Source organism: Crocodylus siamensis, chromosome 1, assembly GCF_052110815.1.
Source record: "Crocodylus siamensis isolate JL-2025a chromosome 1, ASM5211081v1, whole genome shotgun sequence".
Taxonomy (NCBI): Eukaryota; Metazoa; Chordata; order Crocodylia; family Crocodylidae; genus Crocodylus; species Crocodylus siamensis.
Window position 1 is genome coordinate 228,581,871 of NC_143395.1, and position 21,028 is coordinate 228,602,898.

At 41.8% G+C, this 21,028-nt stretch overlaps 1 protein-coding gene across 1 annotated transcript in view; it reads left to right on the top strand.

Annotated features, from left to right (window-relative positions):
- The window catches only part of ZBTB11 (zinc finger and BTB domain containing 11), a 30,815-nt gene extending 14,222 nt beyond the window's left edge, over positions 1–16,593 (top strand). Inside the window, exons 5-11 of the mRNA XM_090058398.1 lie at positions 616–795; positions 1,179–1,415; positions 2,532–2,676; positions 3,700–3,817; positions 8,125–8,283; positions 11,658–11,833; positions 12,906–16,593. Of these exons, the coding sequence (XP_089914524.1) occupies positions 616–795; positions 1,179–1,415; positions 2,532–2,676; positions 3,700–3,817; positions 8,125–8,283; positions 11,658–11,833; positions 12,906–13,432 (1,542 nt within the window). The 3' untranslated portion in view covers positions 13,433–16,593. The remainder of the gene's footprint in view (positions 1–615; positions 796–1,178; positions 1,416–2,531; positions 2,677–3,699; positions 3,818–8,124; positions 8,284–11,657; positions 11,834–12,905) is intronic.
- The last annotated feature ends 4,435 nt before the right edge of the window (positions 16,594–21,028 follow it).

Here is a 21,028-nt window from a genome sequence, read left to right on the forward strand (position 1 = left end):
AGCACAACTCATTTTAGGACAGTCTCCTGTCTAATTTTACTTGTGATCCTTGATCTAAGAGATGCTTTGTACCACTGCTGGGAGACTGAGAATGAAAATAATGTTAAGGTTTATTTTACAAATCTTAATGTTATTCTGAAACTCTCAAACCACACTGTAAGCAGTTGGTAAAAGTGTATTGGTTTAGCTGATTTACCTTTTTTTAAAGTGAAGAGAATCCTGAAGAGAACTTTGAATGAAGAAAATAATTCTTCTCTGTCTGAAATAGACACCATGATCGTATGAAGAACTTGCCGAAGCTCTGCAACCTGTTGTTTTAAAATCAGTTAGTCAAAGCAAGCTTATGCATTGAAAATGTAGGAGCATCTAAATTGAATGGTTAGCATATAAGGTGAAAAGCAGTTTATGATTAAACAAGCAAAGCCACCCTCTTCCCAACTCCTGCTCTTCTGTATTATGATGGGTTCAGTTTTCTTTTTAAACAGTTTCTATTAACTTCACTGAAATTATAATAACTGACTGAAAATACCGTACTGAAGATTGTTACTTAAAGCATGTGATATCATATAAACAATTTATTATTCAAGGATGTATTTTCCTTTCCCCCCAATCTAGGCTGCCATGAAGTTAGTGCAAAGAGGAAAGAAAATGAAGCAACCCAAGAGAGATTCCACAGAGAACAGTGAGGTGGAAGCTCAGCACAAATGCACTGAATGTGGAATGGTTTTTCAGCGGCGTTATGCACTTATAATGCATACACTGAAACATGAGAGAACTAAAGATTACAAGTGCCCGGTAAGCTTTTGTGGCTTTTAAATAGTTTTACATTTTTTTTCAGTTGATAACTGTTCCCTGTGTTGCTGCATTTGGTCTGGCTTTGTCTGGAAAATGTGTGGGAACTAACCAGTACAGAGCTGCTTTTCCAGTAGTTGCAACTATTTACATTTCAAAACTAATGGAGAAGAAATTCTGAAATAAGATGAGGTGCAGTGTATTTGCATTTAAAAACCAGCTACCAATGTAACTCTAATGCTGTGGCTGTTTAACAATCTGAATCTTTTAAAAGAAATCCTTCCACGTACCATTTTAAATGGTTGATGCGTATATGTGTAATATATGTGATACATGTATGTTTAAAGAAATAGGGGCACATTACAGTTCCAAAATTTCTTTCCTAGCTGTGTAAAAAAGAATTTCAATATGGTGCTTCTCTACGAGCTCACCTTGTTCGGCATACCCGAAAAAATGAAGTGAGGACTGCAACTGCCAGCATAGAAGAGATGGGAATGTCAGAGGTGAAAGGGAGAACCAAGCGGGAGTTTATATGTGATATATGTGGAAGATCTCTACCTAAGCTTTATTCTCTCAGAATACATATGCTCAAGCATACAGGTGTAAAGCCACATGGATGCAAGGTAGCAAAAATTAATCTTTTCCTGATCTCTTTAAAATATGTAATGATTTCTTGCTGTATTTGTAGATTCCCTACATATTAAAGGCTAGGTTATTCTGTTGTTTTAGAAATGGCTGCATGAAAATAACCTGCATTTTAAGAGGTTTGATTTAAATGTAATCTGAGATTTGTAGTGGGGGAGTTTTACTGGAGTTTTGGAATTTGCCTGGAATTTTCTACTTCTAGGAAAGTGTTTTGGGATTTACAATTACAAGAGGACAGGAAATCTGGTTTGTTTTTTGGGGTTTTTTTGCTTTGTCCAAAAGGTGTTGCTTCCACAAGCGCAGTGCTATTCCATTCCAGCAACTTGGTTCTGGGCTGACTCAAAATAGAAGAGATTCACATAGTGCAGGGGTGGGCAAAATACAGCTCGCAGGCCATTCTGTCCAGTCCATGGGACCCATAAAAAAAAAAAATGTAGAAAATTAATATTTTTCTGCCCTTTTGTTCCTGTCAAAAATGACAGGAACCAGGGGCAGTATGACGCAAGGGAAAGCCGGCAGGCTCCCACAACAGCAGGGTCTGCACGGCCCCGCCCCCCCCAACGGGAAGCCCCAGTGCTGGTTTCTGGGCTGGGAGCATGTCGCTGCTCAGCGGGAAGCTCAGGTAAGTGGTGGGGATGGGGACCCTGGGCAGGGAAGGAGCATGGGGGCAGGAGGGGTTAGCACATCTCATATGGATGTGCTAACTCACCCTGCCTGGCTTTTCTAGAAGAAACTTCTTACTACTAGGATGTGGCATAGCACAGTTGTGGTTGCTGAAATGACAAGTCACTGAAGTGTTCCATATTTTTTCAGGGAAAAATGACCTTTTACTCACAGGGGCATGTGACTGCTTTTCCGCAAGAAATGCATCACAATTGTCCTCCAACAAGAAACCATAAGTGTGATTGGCTAGATTTCCCAAGAAAAGATGCTGATTTTTCTCTTGTATTTGAAGAGAAGTGAACATTTATGGACTTGAGAGTTAGGATAAAATGCAATGCTGTCTTTGCAGTACTGTCTTTGTTGCAGTGGCTTTAAAATTTCTTTTAAATTGGTATATATGTGCTTTACCTTGGTGGGGCTTTTCTCCTTAGGTTTGTGGAAAAACATTTACTTATAAGCATGGATTAAAAATGCACTTAGCTCTTCATGAAGCACAGAAGCAATTTAAATGTGACTTGTGTGAAAAGTCTTTTGTCACAAAACGAAGTCTTCAGGAACATATGAGCATTCATACAGGTAAATGGTTTCTGCTCTGTTTATCTTGGAGCAACTCTGGCACATTATAAATGTTGGTAGATTTCAGTTTTTGCTTTTGGAAATACAGCAGTTAATGTACAGCTGTCCCAACTATTAAGGAGGCTACAAGTTTAAAAATAAAATCTTCCTTTCCATATGGTGTGTATGTATATATACATTCATTTTAAATTGTTCTTCTGGGCTCTAAGAAAATTGCAATAAAAATAGCCTTATTTTTCTGATGTCCAAAATGTTTTATTCTATATTCTGTAAAGAACCTAGCACAATTTCTTGCTTTGAAGAATTTACTGCCTGTATGTAGGGATTCCTCATTAGCTCACTCTGTATATTTATACCTAGAGGATTTGCATTTGAGAAATGGTACCTTTCAGGGAAGGGGTTGACAGCAGCTGAAATCTCTTAGACTTACTGTTTGTTTCTGAGGGGAATTAATCAAGTTAAGTTGCATATCTTCAGTTGCAAGTGCCTTCCTACGTTTAATCTTTTGCTAAGATTTGCTGTAATAAAGCATCATATAAATGCTAAGAAATTAAGCATTTGCTGTTTATAATGTATAAGGTTGATACGTGTGCATCAAGAGATTTTTCTTAAATGTATGCATATGATGTGAAAAAGCTGTTAAGTTGAATTTTGCATTCTGTATTTGTTGAGCTATGGAGTAGATGCCTGTTCAAGTGTCTGTATGGGAGGGTAAGGTTATTCATAAAATTTGGGACCTGTTGAGGTTTTTTAAAAAAAACAAACAAACCTTCATTCCACTAAAATTTTAGAGTTCATTTTTTAGCTTTTATCTTGTACACAACTACATTTATATAAGATCTTATAAAGAAAACACTTTAAAATTCCAGTCATATATTATATATCTCCCTCTTGCTGCAGAGCTAATGCTTTGAGTAGTTCAGATAAATTCTGTGGAAAGGGTATATTTCCTCTAAAGTACTGCAGGGAGATGGAATCCCTGTAGGAGACATGGCCTTGTAATATGTTCTTTTGGTTTACCAGGAGAATCTAAGTATCTTTGCTCCATCTGTGGGAACTCTTTTCATAGAGCCTCTGGACTCAGTAAGCATATCAAGAAACACCAGCCAAAGCCTGAAGTTCGTGGATATCAGTGTACCCAGTAAGTATAAAATAATCATTAAATTCCTGGGATTACTGAAGATAGTTTAATTATGCCATACTTGGTCATGTAGAACTGCTTAGTTCTCCAGAATAAAGTGTATAAAGTTCTAGAAGAGAAAATTATTTTGTCTAGCTTATTTGGTAGCGAAGATGGTCTTGATCTTAATTATCTTATTTGTGCTTTTCAAGTCAGATTTGAATATTGAGTAGTCTGGTTCGTTGAGTGGTTTGTTTTTTTTTACGTGCTTCTCTAAGTAATAGTTTCACAGTCTATTTTAAAATGTGTAATAGAGATAGCAGGGACACAAGCTCTGCAGAGGTGAACGGTCTCTATTCTGCTCTAAGCCCTATTTTACAGCATTTACTAATCTCCTTTTACATGGGTGCATTCCTTGTAACATACAGTTACATACAGTAACAGTTCAGGATAGTAAACTTCCAGAGTGCACAGTACAGTGTGTTGAACAACTGGTCAGTTGTGCAGGTGCAGGTGCTTGTTCTTATTATTAGAACTGAGACCCACTGCCAGTAGCACTGATCCGACTTAATCATGATCACAATGAAAATATCTTAATAAGAGCAAGTTTAGTCTCCGAAGTATTTTATAAATATAGAATGGGAGCTTTTGTGTTATCAAAAAACATTGAGCTTTTGCCCAATCAAGCACATCATAAAAGACTTAAATATTTTTCAAAAGCGTAAATAGGGGTTAGCCAGCCATTTGTGCCTTTAAATATCTTCCCCTCTTCCTTTATTCAATAAGCTTGTAACATTGTTTACTAGCTGCATACAAAACATTCTGCTACTGAGAATGAATACATGTTTTTTAAATGCTTTGAAACCTGTCTCAGGCATTGCTATCTTTATAAGCATATATAATGTTTTTGTAACTGTACAAAATACTTCTCTCTACCTTTGTGGCAAAGTATAGAAGCTTCTTAATAGTTTCTTACTGTCAGAAACTGAAAACCCAGAGCAAATAAAATCCAGTTGGGGGGCGGGGAAGAGGTAGAATTGCTTTAATGCTTTGGAAGGAAGAATATATATTTTGAAGGAGGAATAATTGAAGCCAGTTTACATTCAGTTGCATCATTGAATATACTGCACTGAGTTGGTTGTGGTATCAGCATGTCTCCAGTCAAAGTCCTCCAGAATTAAGACAAAAAGGACCTAATTCATACTGTCATTGATCTTCACTAGCTAAAGCTGGCAGACATCAACATTTTATTACAGACTCTGGTTCTTAATTGTCTCCCTGGTTTAGTTCCTCATGGAGATCTTCAGTTAGCCCCGTCTCAGGATTTTTTTTCTTAATTGGTTAAACCTCAATAAGCTTTGTTTCTTCTGTAGTCTAGCTGGCTGGAAATCTTCCAACAAAAATGAAAAATGCAGTTTGATAAATCTTCCAATATCCTAGTGGGCAAACACAGAGCCATCAGCTTGTAAATCTGAGATCTAGCTTGGAACAGCTCTGTGCTGAGGAGCAAGGAGCCCAGAAAACCAGAGAATATGTCAGCCTCCCATCTGCACAGTAGTGTGAATTGAAAGTTGCGCTGTTGCGTATATAGGGAGTTTAAGGAACCCTGTCAATTTTGTTTTGAAAAGTTAAAACAAAATGTTTCATTTCTTGTCTAGAGTTTCAGCTATTCTGCCAGGCATGTTGAGGTTTTTGTTCTCATATGAAACAACTTCAGTTTTTCAATGTTTGCCACAGAACAGGAAATTCTGAATTCTGGCCAAACCTACTTCTCTTGGGAGGTTTGTCAAACTGAGAGGCATTTTGTTCCTAGCAGATTTAGACGTTCTGGTTTTGGGGCATCTTTGCCTACAAGTCTCTCTACCCTGTTTCATAGATTTCATAGACATCAGGGCTGGAAGGGACCTCGGGAGATCATCGAGTCCAGCCCCCTGCCCAAAGGGCAGGAAGTCAGCTGGGGTCATAGGATCCCAGCAAGATAAGCATCCAATTTACTCTTGAAGGTGTTCAATGTAGGTGCTTGAACCACCTCCGCTGGCAGACTGTTCCAGACCTTGGGGGCTCGGACAGTAAAGAAATTCTTCCTTATGTCCAGCCTGAAACGGTCTTGCAGGAGTTTGTGACCGTTCGACCTTGTCATCCCTTGGGGCGCTCTGGTGAACAAACGTTCCCCCAGATTCTGGTGGTCACCCCTGATAAACTTATAGGTGGCCATCAGATCACCCCTGAGCCTGCGCTTTTCCAGGCTAAAGAGTCCCATGGCTCTCAGCCTATCATCGTAAGATCTGTTTTCCTGACCTCTGATCATGCGCGTGGCTCTCCTCTGGACTCTCTCAAGCTTCTGCACATCCTTTTTGAATTGTGGAGCCCAAAACTGGACGCAGTACTCCAGCTGCGGCCTCACCAAGGCCGAGTACAAGGGGAGAATGACGTCCCGGGATTTGCTCGAGAAGCATCTATGGATGCAAGCCAGCGTTTTGGTTGCTTTACTAGCCACAGCATCGCATTTCAGGCTCATGTTCATCTTGTGGTCAATGATGACCCCCAAGTCTCTTTCTTCTGTAGTGCTATCCAACGTAGCACTGCCGAGCCTATAAGGGTGCTGCAGGTTTTTCCTCCCAAGGTGGAGAACCTTGCATTTTTCAGTGTTAAACACCATCAGGTTCTCATCTGCCCATTTGCTGAGCTTGTCCAGGTCAGCCTGGATCACCCGCCTATCTTATGGCGTGGATGCTTTGCCCCGAAGTTTGGTGTCATTGGCGAACTTGGCCAGTCCACTCCTGACTCCAATGTCCACATCATTAATGAAGATATTGAACAGTATGGGTCCAAGGACAGAGCCTTGAGGGACCCCACTGGTCACAGGGCACCACGATGAGTGACTGCCATCAGTTACAACCCTTTGGGTCCGACCACGGAGCCAATTTCCCAGTCAGCGGATCGTGGTGGAGCCAAGGCCACAACTGGGCAGTTTGGCCAAGAGGTGATCATGGGATACCAGATCAAAAGCTTTTTTGAAGTCAAGATATATGACATCAATCTCTTCTCCCTTGTCCAGGTGATAGGTCACCTGGTCATAGAAGGAAATGAGATTGGTCAAACAAGACCTACCCGCAACAAACCCGTGCTGACTATCCCTTAGGATGTTAGCCTGGGCCAGTCCCTCAAGGATGGCCTCCTTAATAAACTTTTCTAAGATCTTCCCCAGGACAGAAGTCAGGCTAATGGGCCTGTAGTTAGCCGGATCCACTCTCCTCCCTTTCTTGAAGATCGGCACCACATTGGCCTTCTTCCAGTCTTTGGGCACTACACCAGAGCGCGAGGAGTTTTCAAAGTTGCTATGACCTGACAAAGCCCTGGAATACTATATCAAGCAGAGAGGTAGGCTGGTAGGCAGAGCTTTCTGAAAAGCAAAACTCCTCGGTCTGCAAAAGAAGAAGTAACTTCTTGGTTAAAACAAACCTTTTATAGTCATCTAAAGATAGGGTGACTGCCTGCCCGCTGGACTTTGGCCCAGGACTTCTGACCAACCAGCCAGGACCAGCTTATGGAATCCGGGACTGTTCCAGGCAAACTGGGATGGATGTATGGTCACCCTAGCTAAAAGGAGTTAATGAACCTTTACCTCGTGTAGACATGCTGTTGTGGAGCATGGAGGAAGTTGTCCTAGAGCAAGGGGCACTTGCTCTTTGAGAAATGGAGACCTAAAAAGTAAGTGTTCCTTGTCCCTCTGACTTGCTTTTTTCAGCGTTCTTGATAGTCCAGTGGCTGTATTGATAGGAAATATTGTTGAACAGTGTAACTCGTAGTTTTACCTCTGACTTGGTATTTAATCCTTTATGGCTCCACTGACTGAATCTGTTTGAGTTTTTCTAGCATATAGAGCAAAAGCTTTAAGTACTCTAGCTTGTGATGTGCTACTAGCCATAACTATTATTTTGTTACTGAATATGGGTTTAAACTTTTTTCTTCTCCCCCCTGCCGAGTTATAACAATTGAGGGGAAAATAACCTTCTAAAGCATAAAAGTAAAAAATGTGTGACGCCTCCATGTTTTCAAATTAGCTGTTCCTTTTCATCTCTCTTGCTCTACAAGTGGGGGGGTTACATTAATGTAATAATGTCAATCAAAGACATAGGCTGGTAGGTAAATAGTGTGCTTAATACTGTACATTTTGTATCCTTGAAGTCTGCCACTGCTTTCAGATTTCCAGAGCAAACTACTATAGGCAACTTGTCGTTGGTTTGTGCCATTGAAATTGTGGTCTTCCCTCTATGGCTATCTTCATTTTGGTTCAGTGAGAAAAGGTGAAACCTTTACTGTTCCAGGTGTGATAAAAGTTTCTATGAAGCTCGGGATCTTCGGCAGCACATGAACAAACACCTTGATGTGAAGCCTTTCCAGTGCCAGTTCTGTGGGAAATGTTACAGTTGGAAGAAAGACTGGTATTCACACGTGAAATCCCATTCTGTCACAGATCCTTACAGGTGAGTGAAGGAGTGTTATAAACTATGGCGATATAGATTCAAAGCTCTAAACGAACCAGTGAAGACTGGGGTTGTGCGAAGCTTTGGTGGCTGATTTGATTAGGAGGAGATTCGTCCCGATTTCAGGGACCGAATCTCCAAATTCAGTTTGAATCAGGAGACCAAGTAAAAGTTCCGAATTGATTCGGAAAAGATTTGGCAAATTCAGAGATTTGGCCATAGACTAAACAGGCCTCCTCAGCCCCAGCTGCCTCCAGCTGGTAAGTGTTTGGGGGTGGGGGGTGGGAGGGCTTGGGGCTTGGGTTGGGACAAGCTGGGGCAGGGGGGAGGAGGGCAAGATGCAGGCATGGCTCACTTCATGCAGAAGAGGGCAGGTGGCATCAGGTCATAGCCCCCTGCTCCCAGCACTGCCCTGCCTGCATCCTGTGCCTTCCGCGCTGGCTGGCAAGCGGCGGCAGAGCAGAGCCCCCGCTCCCAATGTTGATGTGGGTGCGGCAGTGCTGGGAGCAAGGGATATGCCCTGCTGGCGTGCAGCGCGTCCCTTCCTGCCCTCCCCTCCCAGCCTGGCACCCACATGGCAGCTGCCCCATGGCATGGGTGCAGTGTGGCTTGGGAGGGTGCTGCACGTCCTCTGGGAACTGAGGCGACTCCACTTGTAAGCTGGAACCAGGCACTGTTTGGCCCCAGCGGCCCAGGTCCCAGCCAGCGCCTGGCGTCCTGCCAAGCTGTGCTGCACCCACACCATGGGGCAGCTGCCGCACAGGTGCCAGGTGGGGGGCGAGACCCACTGCCCTGTGCTGTGTGAGGGGGGCTCTGCTACGAGTGCCCAGAGGCCCCATTTGCCACTGCCAGAGCCGGTGAGTGCAGGGCCTTTTTTGCTTTAAATTGTCGGGATGCTGAGGCCGGGTGGGGGTTGGGGGGGAGATCTGCCACATGGCCCCAGAGGCCCCACAGCCGCTGCTATTGCCGGTGAGTACAGGTGTTTTGTTTGTTTTTTATTCCTGGACTACTGGGGTCGGGCGGGAGGGCCATCAGGGATGGGAGGGTGGGGGAGAAGCCATCCGGATGTGGCTACCCCTCCCTGGCTGATCTGAATCGCCGAATCTCTCTGAATCAGTGCAAATCTTGTGAAGATTCAGCTGAATCGATTTGGGACAGTGATCTAAATCAAATTGCTGTCCTTCGAATCGGCTAGATCCGAAACAAATATTGACCTATTTGCACAAGCCTAATGAAGACTGGCCACATTAATGACTGACTTCATGGAGCTGATTTAGAAGAACAGCTATATTGAATAGACTTGATCCTAGATGCTGGATTGATATCTTGAGAGAATGCACAAATTGGGGATTTAGTTGGTGTCGGCTAAAGAACACCAAATCACATGAAAGAAGAGGTTTACCGGCATCTTAAACACCTTTCTGCATATAGAAAGAAAGCTGCATTATTTCAGGGTAGTTGAAACTGAGAGATGTACTAGAAATCTCATGCCATCTGTTTGAGTTGACATGAGTTTGGTTGATAGGGCTGATGCAAAGAAACTTAATCTTCTTGAAAGAATTTGATTTGGTACTGTATTTTAGTTTCTTTAGTCTTGCGCAGGATCAGTGTAACATGTATTGGATGGTTTAATAAGCTAAATAATAGAGCTCAGTGTAATCATTACCATAATCTTCAAACAGTGTACCCCTGGTATAGCCCACTGTGAATTAATTTGTCACCCTTTGCTAGTTATATCTCTAGCAAACATCTGGAAGAAAATGTAAAATTGGTACTGATAGACAGTATAAATCATAGGTGTCAAATTTATTTAGCCCTGCGGGATTGGACCTGCAGACCAATGCCACATTTCAGCACATGTCCTGGAGCAGCTGGAATGAGCACTGAGGCCTAGTTCTGCTCTGGCTGCTCTATATCTGTGTTACACAGCCCTGGAGCCACAGTCATGGACAGCATGGCTTTGGAGTGGCATACAGCTGCTCCAGGGCTGTGCCGCAGGTGGCAGCTGCTCTGCTGCTCCAGGACATGAATTAGAAGGTGCTATGTGCAGCATGCAGGGCCATCTACATGCCCCACCTTCTGCATCTGGATTGCTCTGAGACCCATGGGCAGTACCAAGGGCTGAATGATACAGCTCTGGGGGCTAGATCTTTGACACCACTGATATAAATGATATGAAGATTAGGAATTAGTAAATTAGAAAAAAGACAGATCACTGGAAAGAATGATCTGAATCACTTGGTATTTACTTTCTTTGAGTATCTTCAGGGATGGTTGAAAAGTGGTCATGTCCCTTAGGAATAATTTTCAGGAAACAAAATGAAATATTTTGCCGTTACTGAACATTAGTAGAATGCAGTCCTGACTCCCAGGGTTTAATTAGCAAAGCTTGTTTTGATTTATAAGAGATGCAGCAGTTAAGATTTTCAGTCTGCCCAGAACGCCTTTTATGTTCAAGGCAAGCTAATAATACATGTGCATGGTTATAGACCATTGGTTACATTTCTTGATTGAATACTTACACTATTTTTCTTTGTGGAAGGTACAAAAGCCAGTACTTCATATCCAGAGATATGCTATAGGACCTATGGTCTGTGGGCTGGATCTGGCCTGTGCAGGGATTGGATCTAGCCTGCAAAGATATTAGATCTGGCCTTCATAGATTTAATCCAGTCTGTGTTTTAGTAAGGACATGCCAGTTCTCCAAACATTTGATCTCGTCCTCCCTTTCCTAATGACACATCCCTTCCAGCTAGCAGCTACAGCTCATGTGGAGGGCTGTGCTTCCCCACTGTAGCCTCTGCTCACTGTTGCTGGAGTAGTTGCAGGGGGATGTGGCCTGTGGCACTTGCTCCAATCACAATCTGTGGCCAGTGTTTTGCAAAAGGTTACTGATTGCTGCTCTGGAGTGCAATGTTTGGAGGATTCTCTAGTCTGTTTCCTAAAATGTATGAAGAGAAAGTGGTATTATGATGCAAAGTTAAGGTGGCCTTGGGCATCTGAATCCTGTCATTGCTTTCACTATCCTTCACCGAAATAGAAAGAACGTGTGTACAGGATGCATCCTGTTACTCCCTTGTAGCTCATAAAATCAATTTTGGAAGTAAAATTGGTTGGGGGGAGGATTAATGTTGCTTTAATAATGTATGGCTCCCAGTCTCTGGAAGGGCAAGTGAAAGTTTGTGTTTCTAGATAAGAAAGCATGTAGCTGTGGTCTTGCAGTCATTCTGAAATACTCCTCTCATGTCAGAGAGTTGGACCTTAACACTTTCAGTAAGAACTTTGGAATTCCCTTTAAATTGTCCTGTTTGGCTTAAAACTTATCTAGTCACCCAGTTTCAAGTAGGTTTTCTATACTTAACAATATATTTCAGGTGTAACATATGCGGCAAAGAATTCTATGAGAAAGCTTTGTACAGAAGGCATGTAAAGAAGGCCACTCATGGGAAGAAAGGGAGAGCAAAACAAAATCTGGAACGAGTATGTGAACACTGTGGAAGAAAATTCACCCAGCTCCGGGAGTTCAGGAGACACATGAACAATCATGAAGGTATAAGTGATTTTGTCCTTTCTGTAAAAATAATATTTCTTTACAACCTTAAAGAAGGTTCTTCAGAACCTTATTACTCCCTTGAGTTCCTTTCAAGGAGTAATTATAGATCTTCCTGTCAAGGGGAGCTAGCTCTACACTTACCCTTGTTAATATGCTTCTGGTAACTTTCAAAGGGATCTCCTAAGTCTTCACAGCACCAGACAAACGCAAGAATTGGTCTTCATTTGTAGTAAAAATATTTCCATGAGGCTTTCTGTGGGATTTGGCTAAAGGTTCATAATTGGCAAAGAATTTATTGTGGCAAAACATTAAACATGCACAACCTTTCAGAGGGGGAGGGCACAGTTACAATATTGGTTTCAAATATTTAGAAAACTTCTGAAATGTTGTGTGTTCCTTCTGGACTTAAATTTGTTACCACACTATTTTAAAATAGGGAATAAAAATAGGGGACTAGAATTGTGTCTAAGGGAACTGTCTCAGAATGAAAAATCATTGACGCTACATCAGGAAACACTTTTTTTTGAAAGCGGATATTTTGTCTGGAGGGTTTGTGGGACCAGTTTTGGAGATTTTTCAGGAGAAAACTAAAAGCATTTTTTTTCCTGCAGTGGGCCTCTCAGCTCTCCTTTCCAACCTCTCTTCTGTGGCTGTACACTAGATGTTGTGTAATATCATTCTAGGCAAAACAGAGTGGCTCTTGACTTTTATTGGGTTCAGTAACACTCAGAATAGGATTTCCAAAAGCACTCAGTCTTGACTTTGAAGGCAGAATTGGGCACTTACCAATATGTTTTAGGAGACTGTTCCCTTGCAGAGTTCTCAGTTCAAAATTAACTGTAGTAAATGGTTATTCCTCGTCCGTTTCCCCCCCCCCCGGTAGAACAGGACAACAGGTTCTTAAAAGTTTTATGAGGGGGAGGTTGTATTGACCTCTATAGCCTCTTGAAATGCAAATAGTTTCCTGGTTACCTTTTTTATAACGTTGTTCTTCCTGGGGGCAATTTCTTGTCACTTACACAGGCTTACAAAATCCAGTGAGGTTTTCCTGCTCTTGTTTTGTAAACAGGTGTGAAGCCTTTTGAATGTCTGACTTGTGGAGTAGCTTGGGCTGATGCACGTTCCTTGAAGCGCCATGTCAGGACACATACCGGAGAGCGACCCTACATCTGCCCTGTGTGTAATGAAGCTTACATAGATGCTCGGACACTCCGAAAGCATATGACCAAGTTCCACAGAGATTATGTACCTTGTAAAATAATGCTGGAAAAGGACACCCTTCAGTTTCATAACCAAGGGACACAGGTGGAACATGCCATCAGTATATTAGCAGCAGACATGCAAGAACAAGAAACTGAGATTAATGTGGGTGGTGAGGAGATTGAGACCGTGGTAGTGACAGGAGAAACGCTTGAAGCTATTGAAGCTGTTGCAGCGACTGAGGAATGTACATCAGTGTCCACCCTTTCTGACCAAAGTATCATGCAGGTAGTAAATTATGTATTGGCACAACAGCAAGGACAAAAAATGGCTGAGGTCACACAAGCCATTGAAACTGTAGAAGTAGAAGTGGCCCATGTTACAGAGACAGAGTGAACTGAGTTTGTAATGGAAAGCAAGAAGTTCATGTGGCATTATGATGTGTAATGAGCTAAATATTAACTGAAGATTTGAGGCTTACAATAAGAGAGTAACTTTCAGACACTGAATTGCTATATTGAATATCTTAGTTGCAAAATGGTATTGATCCAAGTATCACAAAAAAGAAAAAAGACCCCCCCCCCCAAACAAAACAACAACAAACAAACAAAAACCCCAGATATTTCAGTGTGTGGACCAAGGGTTTGAAGACTAAGATTTCAGCACTGGTCATAGTCAATTAGTACAAAAAAGGTCTAAAAATAAAATGTTTCCTGTGTAATGGCAGTTAGTATCATGTAATTTTTTAATTAATTTTTACAATGAAATTGTGCTAAAAAAACTAGAACTGTACAACCCTTTCACTAGCTTTTTGCCTTTGTTTTAATGCATTTCATCAAGGTCAGTGAATGGTTTTTCAGTGGCAGGTTCTGTCCTCTCTTTTTACTCCCCAGATCGGAGGATGTTAGACTGCACCATGAAGTACGCGCTACTCCCTGGGAAGGGCTTGAAGTGTTGCGTTTGGGTTCTTTTGCCTTGGGGAGACTTGATAATTGTGTATAAATCTCTAAAGTGTATCCAGGAATTTTGCAAAATTAGCCTAAATAATTGAAGTCGGTGTGTAACAGGTTGTACACCTAAAGATTCTGGAAACAATAGTCTGTGAGACTACAAGCCAAGCAGTGATAATGAGCTCCTTAGTCCCAGTGAAGAGCAGTTAATTGCATGAGTACAGTAGGATGTAACTGCTCTTCACTTATAATAAGGGACTTATTTTATTACTTAATTGTGTTAATAAAGTGCTCCTCTGTTTTGTTTGATGTGCCCAAGGCAGGCAAACTATGGTGGATGTAGATAAAGTCTAAGCTTTGTATTCAGTTTAACAGAAATTTCCACAGAGAAAACAGTTAAATGTAATTGGTTATGTTTCTTTTGGCAATGGTGTGAAAAATATGCCGAAGAAATTTAAACTACTTCTGATCTGGTTTTCAGCCAGCTGTGGCTAATTGGTCTCACTGGACACTTGGGACTTCTTACATGAGGGGAGGGCCAGGTCAGAACGGAGTTGAATAAGTGTTGTGAGATCACACGCAAATCAGATTTGTTACAGCCTGGCTGAAAATCTCCGAAGGACTTATTGCAATGCAGTTAAATGAAAACTCTGTTAGGGCAGGCTCCTAACCGTCATGCATTGCATCACCTTTCTGAATCAAGGATATATTAAACTGAAGGGAAGCTGTTTTAATACTATAGAAATTCTATGCAATATTTTTGCTGGTATCTCTTCATGAACTGAATCCTTATAGCTTTGTCGGAAGCACAAGCTTCTTTTGTCTAGCACTTGCATCTATTTTTCATGCTTGCTAAAATTACTGTCATGGTCAGTAATGCTTGCCTGTCCGTTTAATTTGTATTAAGCAGTGTTATGTGCTCAGTATGTCTGAAACTTACTTTTTAGTAAAGCACTGCTATAAGGAGAAGGCAACAGAACTAAAGCATTTGAGTGAAATACATGGTTTGTCACTGAGTGCTAAGGTACAACCGGAGAAAAAAGTGGATTTGGCACATGCTTGAAGAGGGCTGACTTTGTCTTGCCTTTTGAATTAGCTCTTTACATTCATTTCAGCCTGAGAGGTGTTACAATACACTGTGTCTGCAAAATGCAAATTGAGAGTGTTTAGGTTGGGGACTAAAGCAGACTTAGGAGTCTAGGTACAATTTGTTCAAAGATGTAGTATTTGAAGCATCTTTAAAAGATTGCCCCAAAAGAAGCCAAAACCACCAGCCCCTGCTAGATAGTCTCACAAGATTGATTATATAGCAACTTTTTGGATCAACCCACAAGACTGGCTTTCTCTCTCAGTCGAACAAACCGTGTAGCAAAATCGTTGTCAAAATGGCTGGCTTATTTGAATTAGTGTTTCTGTAAATACTCTACTTCACATAACCAGTTGAACTTCTCAGTTTACTAAGCTGTAAAGACCATTGCTCTAGGTTTCATAGGCATGTAAACTGCTGTTAGGAATGTTTCTCTCTCAAAAGCAATAACTAATTTTAATCTGAATTCCTGCCTTGGTTCAAAATTGAGCTGTAGGTCACTGTATTCCAAAGGTCAGAATGTCTTCTAACAGAGCAAAAAACAGTCTATTACTTGCATACGTCTTGCAGCCTCCTTTATAATTGTGGCTCTCTCTAAATATGGAGTAAAACCAGAATAAAATGTATACTTGAAAAAAATACTGCTAGCTGTAGTTGCTGAAGATTTGTGTGCACAGAAACATTATGGACATGCACTGGGGAGCTATCTGTCCATTTTGTTATCAACTGAAAACAGGTAAGCATAATATTTCTTATAGCCATTATAATGTGAAAAAGATTTTACTAGCTTGTTAGGTAAACTTTAAAACTTGTTCAATATTTGTAACTTGCATACAATTATGTATTGATAATGTGGTGAGGAAACATTCAGGAAAACCCCTTGTAAATATTGCTAGATTTACAGTTGTATATTTAGCGTGTTCTCTTACAAAACAATACTGTTAGCACCTTAATCCTTGGGTGCATTTATTTATTTATCTATACAACCTACGGGCAAGGAGGAAAAAGAGTTGTTAATTTCAGTTTAAAACCTTAATATCTACTCTAAACATGAAACTTGATGAATTGGTTTTAGAACCTGCCAATCAAATAATAACATTACAAAAATGTTATTCCACAAACAAAATCAAGCCAGGAATATCAGTGATCATGATGCCCTTTTCTCAACACACATTATTGTGCCTTACTTTTTTCAGGATGGCATGAGGTAAGAAGGGAATGTTATTCTTAGCTTTGCTCTTCCTGGATTTGTGAGGTTGCCTTAACTTTTTTTCAAAATACAGTTCTTAAGAGTGCAAAAGGCTCTGCAGAGTTTGTGATGTCAGACTGTACACACGCAGCTGAGATTGTAGAAGGTAAATTTCTTTTTTAACGGGGCTCATGAGAAATGGTCTGTTTATAAAGTATTCCTACAAAGCTCCTGTGAATATAATGGATTTGAACATTCCACTGGTCTGTTTGGTGTTAGATGTATAAAGTTATGGTTATTTCTGTCATTAAATAAACAGCTTTGCCATGAATTTTTCTTTTGAGCAACTTTTTTCCACCCCTTGAGCATGTTTCAGAATTGATTCTCTCTCACCCCGATGCAAGGACTGTACGCAGGTAATTGGATATGAATAATGTGAATCACAGCAAATCACTATAGATATTCAATAATCTGATGAGATCAGGGTGCCACTGATGAGCCCTCAAAATGAAGAGTGGTGAGGCTATTGTTCCAGGTTCTAGACTATTTTTTTGATGACCAGCAATCTGGGTTTTCTGTTTCCCAGGGAAAAACAGAAGAAAATGTGGAGTTCCCCTTTTAACTGAGGAAAACACAGATTTTTCTTTTTGATGGAGAAGTGCTCATTTTCCACTCTTGCAAAGAGCAATCTGCAGGCTGGCAGAGTTCCAGCCTGCAAGGGACTGGTGGGAATGGGACGAGAGCAGTCAGGCAGGGGGTGTCATGCACGCACACATGCACGCACACACACCTACCTGACAGGCAGCCAGGAGAGCAGCTTCTGCAGGTAAGTCGGGAGGAGGAGCTGGGATTGAGGCCCCTATAGGGAGGGAGTTGGGCAGGGCTGGGGCTAGGGCTGCTGCCCAGTTTGGGGCTTGGGGCCCAGGACCAGAATGGGTGGCTGCGGGGAGTGGGACAGGGCCACAGGAGGCTTATCTGGGGGGAGGGGGGAGCTGGTTCCCTGCTGCTGCACACCCCCCCAAGGAGGGGCATGGGGAGCACGTGTCCCCCAGATCTGTGCTGTGGGCTGGGTGGTGACATGAAGTTGTGCCCTTGCTACTATCAGGTGGACAGGAGGTTCCTTGCTATGGTGGTGTTTGGCTCACGGTGGCAGCACAAGCCTCCCCACCCAGCCCTGCTTTGCACAGCCGCATTGGGTCTCACCCACTGGGCCAACGAGGCCCCGAGAGCAGGACAGCAAGGCAGGGAGATTGAGCCTGCAGCAGGAAGCCTGCATTTGTCCCCTTCTGCCCCCAGTAGCTCCACCCTGGTTGTGGCACCTGTGGGGGAGGGGGAGCTGGGCTACAAGCTCTGCTCCGCTGCAGGAGCTGCTGCCTCCCGCAGGCTGTAGCCAGGGCTCGGGCACTGCAGGGAAGGGTAGGGGGCTGTGGGCCTGGGTTCTTGGCTCTGTAGCCTTGGCAGCTGGGGGACCCTTCTGGCAGGGTCGGAGTGAGGGGCCTGGACCTGTCTCATGGTGAGTGAAGGGGACAGGAGGAGCTCTGATTTTTCCATGATAAAAAAAACCAAAATTAAATACCAAGATTTATAGGAACTTAGAGTTAATTTTATCATAGTGATAGAGGGACTGGTAGACTTCCAAATTGCTTTAAAATTGTAAATATAGAAATAAAGCTTTGTGTTCAATTGATACATACGTACATACAGTGGTGTTTCATTTTAATTGTGGATTTTAGGTTTTTTAATCAGAGAAGTCAAGATTTTTTTTTTTTAAATAGAAAACCAGGATCCCTGTTGATGACTAAAATTACGAAGGGAGCTTGGAATTAGGAGTTTGTATCACTGTATGTTCTCTGCAGCCCAGCTGACATGGTTTAATTTTTATTTACGCTTGAAACAACAACATGTTGAAAGTTTTAGTGCAAACTATGCTGACCATGGTGCTGGATTTATTTATTTATTTATTTATTTTTGATAGGTATCTGAAATTGTAGAAGTTGGCCAGGTCAAAGTTTTGATTATAAGGAACTTTCCTTCCACACTTGCACCCCAAAAAATAGGAAGTGGTAGAGACTTGTTTGGTATCCAACGAGTAATTGAAGCACTGGGAGAGAGGATAAAAAGTGCTTAAGGTAAAACCAAAGATAATTTTTATTTATGATGTGAGGGGGAGACTAGACAAGACTTGTATCTCTTGTTCCTTGCCTTGCTAGTCTTTTGACAGTCCCCATTCTAATTTGCCAGTATACCAATACCAATGAACAAGTATATTAGTTCCATTTCAGAATGGTCAGCAGTGAACTACTAAACATGGCACTGCTTGAAATAAAAACATGGCAGAGAAGCATGACTTCATTGGGATTTATTCTGTAGTGGATATTCCATTAAAGAATCAAACAGACATTATTTTTACGAGTTGGTGTATAGTTGAGTATCCATAAGGAGCAGGAGGAAGGAAGGAATGGGGACAAGAATTACCACACTTGCTGGAAACTCTTATTGTAGCATTTACCATGCTGGGTAAATAACAATCCCTGCCCCAGATCTATTAGAAAAAAGTTAATGTTTTTGCCTGTACCCTGAACCAGCAGCATTTTTCCTTAAGGAAGATTGCAGGTTTAATAGTTTCAGCTTTCATTTACCAGCTGCATTTTGAATCTGAGCATGTGACATGTCAGTTTACAGTATGAAAAAGTCACTATCTTTCTCATTTCAACACAATGAAACTTGATTGTAGAGCATGACTTAGGCAATATGAAAGGTGCCATAGGTGGCTGTATTCAGGCCCCTACTTCTATTGCAATATTTGAAGGTTTGGATGCATTTTTTGAGCTATGTGACAATCATAGCTGAGGTTGGTCTCTGGGGACTTTGTTCTTCAAAGTCATCTCCTTTTCTGGCTTGAGGGATGGGTCAATTGGCTATTTGAGGCTGTAGGCCTATAATAAGTACCAGGTAGGCTTCCTGCCTCAAAGCTTGCATTGGCAATTCATGAATGTTTTGTCCATGTTAACACTTGATTAATTATTTTCAGTTACTGTACTGTTCATCTGAATTCTTGAGGGACAGTTCAGGTATTTGACTGGCGCCAAGAGCCCTGAAGTGCTCGCTGACTTCTAGAGTTGCTCATACTGCTTGGTAGGGAAGTACACAGTTACTTGATTAGGAACCATGCAGAACAATTCAAAGACCAATTAAATTTTAATTGGTTTAATGTTGGTCACGCCTGGAAAAAAAACTGAAACCAGAATTTCTTCTGCCCTGTGGTTTGGGAATGATGCCTACAGGGCTGTTGCTTCTTCCAGTCCTTGAGCCCTTCCCTCATGCACTGTAGCCCTTTACAACCAAGTGAGAGCTGTGTGTGCCTATAGCCCATAGAAGTGCAGGATGTGCAATGGTATACCGATTTATATGAACACAAGCTTTAGTCTAGTTGAAGGAGAAGAGTCAGAAAACCTGCTGGGTTCAGCACTGTAGGATCTGGCACCTGTTTTAAGTTTTCTTCTGCCATCTCAATAACTATTATTAAGGAGATTCCAGTTTTCCAGTACTCTTGCCACAGGAAAAGTATGAAATCCTGGTTGTTTTAGGTTTAGTACTTGTACTCCAGTGTAGCCAAGCTCTCTTGGACCAGAGAAACCACGCACTGCTGATTAACTGAAGGGTAAAGCATTAATCAGGAAGCAGATTTAAGTTTTGTCAACGTTGTGCCATAGAATTGCTAGCCTAGTGCCAGTATCAGCAAGCAATTTGGGTACCAGAATCAGTGATGCTTCTGCTGTAGTAAGAGAAGCCCTATTTCTGGATTGCTCTTGCCAGAGGGGTTTTGAGTAGCAGACTAGGGAGAAGATAATCTCCATAGTAATCCCAAAGCTTTTTTATGTAACAGTTTGAGCCCCAGTTTTAGGAATATAGGCAGTATTAGATACAAACAGAGGTGTTGCAACCAGGCTTGTTGCTAACCTGTGCTCCCTTGTGCCTGCTGCTGTTGGCACCTGTACTAGTTAGAGGTGCAGACAGTGTATGTATGTCTAGGGTACAGTCATACCTCCTTTTATTAAGCAAATACTTTGATAGCTCAGTCTTTCCTTTTGAACCTGCTCACACTCCCAGAGACTTTGTAATTCAGCCCACCACTGATGAGTGTAAATTCAAAAGCATAAATCTACTAACACATGATGGATTAAGTTTCTTAAATGTTTCAATGGGTATCTTCATGAGGCTGCTGTCTATGGGTGGCAATACATGTACATAACCATATCTTCAAACATTAAATTCCAAACTATAAAAGTTTGGATGTTTCCCTGTTTATGCAAAAGAGAGAAACGTAAGATACTTAAACTAGTAAGACTGTAAATGTCAATAGCTAGCCTTTTGGACTTTCATGGTCCAATTGTAACTACATGCTAGGAGCCTGCTGTCCTAGCACTTCTCTAGTAGACTTCCTTCCGTTGCATGGAGGCTGATCAATAGCTGAAGGCCCTGTTCATTGCTGCTGTGATTTTTCTCTCCCTTGCTGATCTAGATGGAAGATTGCTCCCCTGGGGAAATGCTCACTGCTTTAGCTTATGTTTCCAGCATTTCCTCCAGTCCTTCACACCACACAAATCAGGGATAGGGCTATCTTGGACAAACCAAAGTCCAATCAGTTGATCTTCAGCTAGGAACAACCTGGGAAAGTCCCACTCCTGCCAGCAATTATTAAAATACAAGACTATGTTTTGAGCTGGAAGAAGCAGGACATACACAAAATATAGAGGACACAACTT